At 39.0% G+C, this 3,078-nt stretch overlaps 1 protein-coding gene across 1 annotated transcript; it reads left to right on the top strand.

Moving 5' to 3' along the window:
* Positions 1 to 2,224: 2,224 nt before the first annotated feature.
* On the top strand, positions 2,225 to 2,806 carry LOC109133815 (uncharacterized). The gene has a single exon (XM_048637005.1). It carries the CDS (start codon positions 2,225 to 2,227, stop codon positions 2,804 to 2,806), a length of 582 nt encoding a protein of 193 aa, XP_048492962.1.
* The last annotated feature ends 272 nt before the right edge of the window (positions 2,807 to 3,078 follow it).

Here is a 3,078-nt window from a genome sequence, read left to right as displayed (position 1 = left end):
AAGGAGGAGGCGTCCACCAACGACGCCCCACCAGCGGTGGAGGCGTCCTTGGCAGGCGCCTCACCATGTGGTGGAGCGCCTCCACCGGTGGTGAGGCGTCCTTGGTGGGCGCCTCCTCTTTTTTTTTTAAAAATAAAAAAATTCAGTATTTTAGGGAGAAAAAACAGAGAGAAGGTAGAGAGAAGAAGGTGGTGGTCTGTCAGGATGAGGTAGCGGTGCTGTTGGTGGTAGTCTGTCAGGGGTAAGGTGGTGGTGGTGGTGGTGGTGGTGGTGGTTGTGGTGTGGCAAGGTAGAGGGAGTGGTGAAGGAGGGTCAAAAAAATCAAGTATACTCACTGCCTGTATCTAAAAGAAAGATAATGACAAGGTGTGGAGGAGGGGTTAAGGGGAGGAGAGAGAAAAAAAAATGCTAAGTATTATGTATAGAAATACTGTATTTAGGGCGTTAGTAGGAAACTCTAGGGCGTCGTTTAGCAAAGCCCTTATATTATGACAGGTTAACACAAAGAATGTTTTTAATATGGAACGCTCTTGCCGCACATAAAGAAGTTTAGATTGTTTAGATAATTGATTCACTCCCTGTTATTCAAGTTACCAGTGTCGTCGCAAATATTTTTGATGGTATTTCATTTCAATTATATTAACATCAGAGCGACTAAGGCCATGTGCAGCGTGAGCAATTACACAGGTCCCCCAAAAAATAAGAGGTCCAATTCTATTATTCGTCCTCCTAAAGGGAAAAAAAACCTAACTCTAATTACAGATTATTCCTTTCCAATTTTATAGAGTGTAATGTTGGATGCAAACTTGAATAATTTCTATTTGGTGTTTCTTCTCCTCCTATTCTCCAAATAAAACCATTAATGACTCTCCCATCTCTTTCTATTCACCAAAAACATTAATTTTTATAATTTAATTTAGCATGGAACCCTAGTTTTATGAGACGACCCTGATTAACATTTTAATATTTCACTTATTACTTTTTAATATGATGATATTATTGTTATCATTATGTTATTATTATTAGTTTAGAGCTACTTTTATTTCTATTATTGTTATTATCAAAACATATATAAGTATAGTAGTACACTTTTGTAAAAAAAAATGGAACAACTCACCTCTTTCCATTGTCAAACCAAACACTGGTTCACCAACTATATTTACATTAGAAAACTGGACTGATGAATAAATAAAATAGACAAAATTATCTATTATCAACATTGTCTAATTTTATGTTATAGGGTTGTGAAAAATACTATAAAAAAAAATTGTACCAGCTCAAAAATTTCATTCCTACTTAGAGCAATAAATACATAGAGCAAAATTGAAGCTTGGATATTTGGATTAGCTTATTAGAGTAACATTGTATGTATAAGGATAGTATGGCCTTTTACTAGTTGTAGGCATGTATTATAAACGCTAAATATATTAAATGTCAGGGTTAACATAATTAGGTTAACACAATTATTCTCCACACTTGTACATGGTATCACAACCTAGGTTTTTCTAAATATTCTTTTTCTCTCTTTTTCCCCCATGGATTTTTCGGCCACCTCTTCCACCACCATCGCTGCTCTTACGCAGCCCCTGCCGGCGTGTGAGCCCATCGTTCCACCGCACCTCTCTGCGCGTGAGACCATCTCCACACAGCCCGTAGATGCTGGCGTGACCCCGCCCTATACTGCTTCCCTCTTTTTTCATCCTTGGTTTACTGCTAGAACCAGTTCGTCGGCTTTTTCATCGGCGCTGCACAACGCAACCTCACCTTCCTCTTCGTCGCATGCCTCGCCTGGTTTTCCGCCAGATTTTTCTGCCGTGTCCATCGTGCCGACCACTAGGGTCGTTCAACCGCTTACATAGGCTACCTCGGCGCCGTTTTTCGCCTTACCACAAATATCTGCCCCTAATCTCAGTAATTTGGTAACTATAACTCTCTCTTCTCTTGAGGATTATTTGTTGTGGAAAACTCAAATTACTTGTTTGCTTCTTTCCCATCAACTGCTTGGTATGGTTGAATGCACTGTTTCCATTCCTCTTGCTACTGTTATTGATGATCGTGGTGTTTCGATTCTTAACGCTCAATTCTATGAATATTTGCGTGTTGATCAACAAATCAAATCTTGGATTTTTGCCACGTTGTCTCGTGATGTATTTTTGATGTGCATGATTTATCCACCTCTGTGGAGATTTGGAATCATTTACAAACTAGATTTCAGCATTCTAGTATGACTCGTTCTATGGAATTGAAAGGTCGCCTTACTCGTATTAAGAGAAGTGATTCTCAGACTATGGATGGTTATTTGCATGAGATTAAGGTTATTATAGATTCTTTAGCTGTTATTCAGTGTCCTGTCTCTAATGAAGACTTGGTTCAACACACTTTGTTTGGTTTGGATTATGATTCTGACTATGATCATATTGTTACTACTGTACTGCATTACCCGTTTCCTCTTAGTTTCAATGACTTGCGCCCTAAGCTTCTGCTTCATGAACAATGTATAAAATGTTCGAAAGATGGTTTAGATTCATCTTCTCATCATGCTTTAGTTGTTGTCCAGTCTCCTAGTTCTGGTTCCTCTAATAAGAATAATTCAGGCGACCGTAATATGGAGCGAAATAATATGAATCGAGGGGGTAATAATGGTCGAAATCAAAATACTCTCGGTAATAACAACAACAATGCTAATCGGGGACGCCCAAATAGTATGAGTAATTATTCTAACTTGTCATCCTATAGTATGCCTTGCCTAGACAATAATACTAATGATTTATCTTCAACGGGGAGTAATTCGTCAAGTAGCAGTTGAAACTCTACCGCTACTTCTGATACTTATGGTCTATGTTGGTTTCCAAGTCATCAAGCTGCCTATGGTCCTCAAAGATTCAATTCCAGCTTTATTCCCTCTTTATTTGAAAGCGTCACTCGAGCCTTAGCTGCATTGTTTGTTGGTGGTGAAACTAATAATTCAGTCTGATACACGAATCCGGGAGCTGCCTCTCACATGACCCCTCAGGATGGTAAGTTTTCTGCTAAAACTTCTTATACTGGGTCTAGTTCTGTTGTAATTGGTAATGGTGC

This window comes from Beta vulgaris, chromosome 9, assembly GCF_026745355.1.
Source record: "Beta vulgaris subsp. vulgaris cultivar EL10 chromosome 9, EL10.2, whole genome shotgun sequence".
NCBI classification, from domain to species: Eukaryota; Viridiplantae; Streptophyta; class Magnoliopsida; order Caryophyllales; family Amaranthaceae; genus Beta; species Beta vulgaris.
Note: the sequence above shows the minus strand (reverse complement) of the source record. Positions and strands in the feature narration are given on the sequence as shown.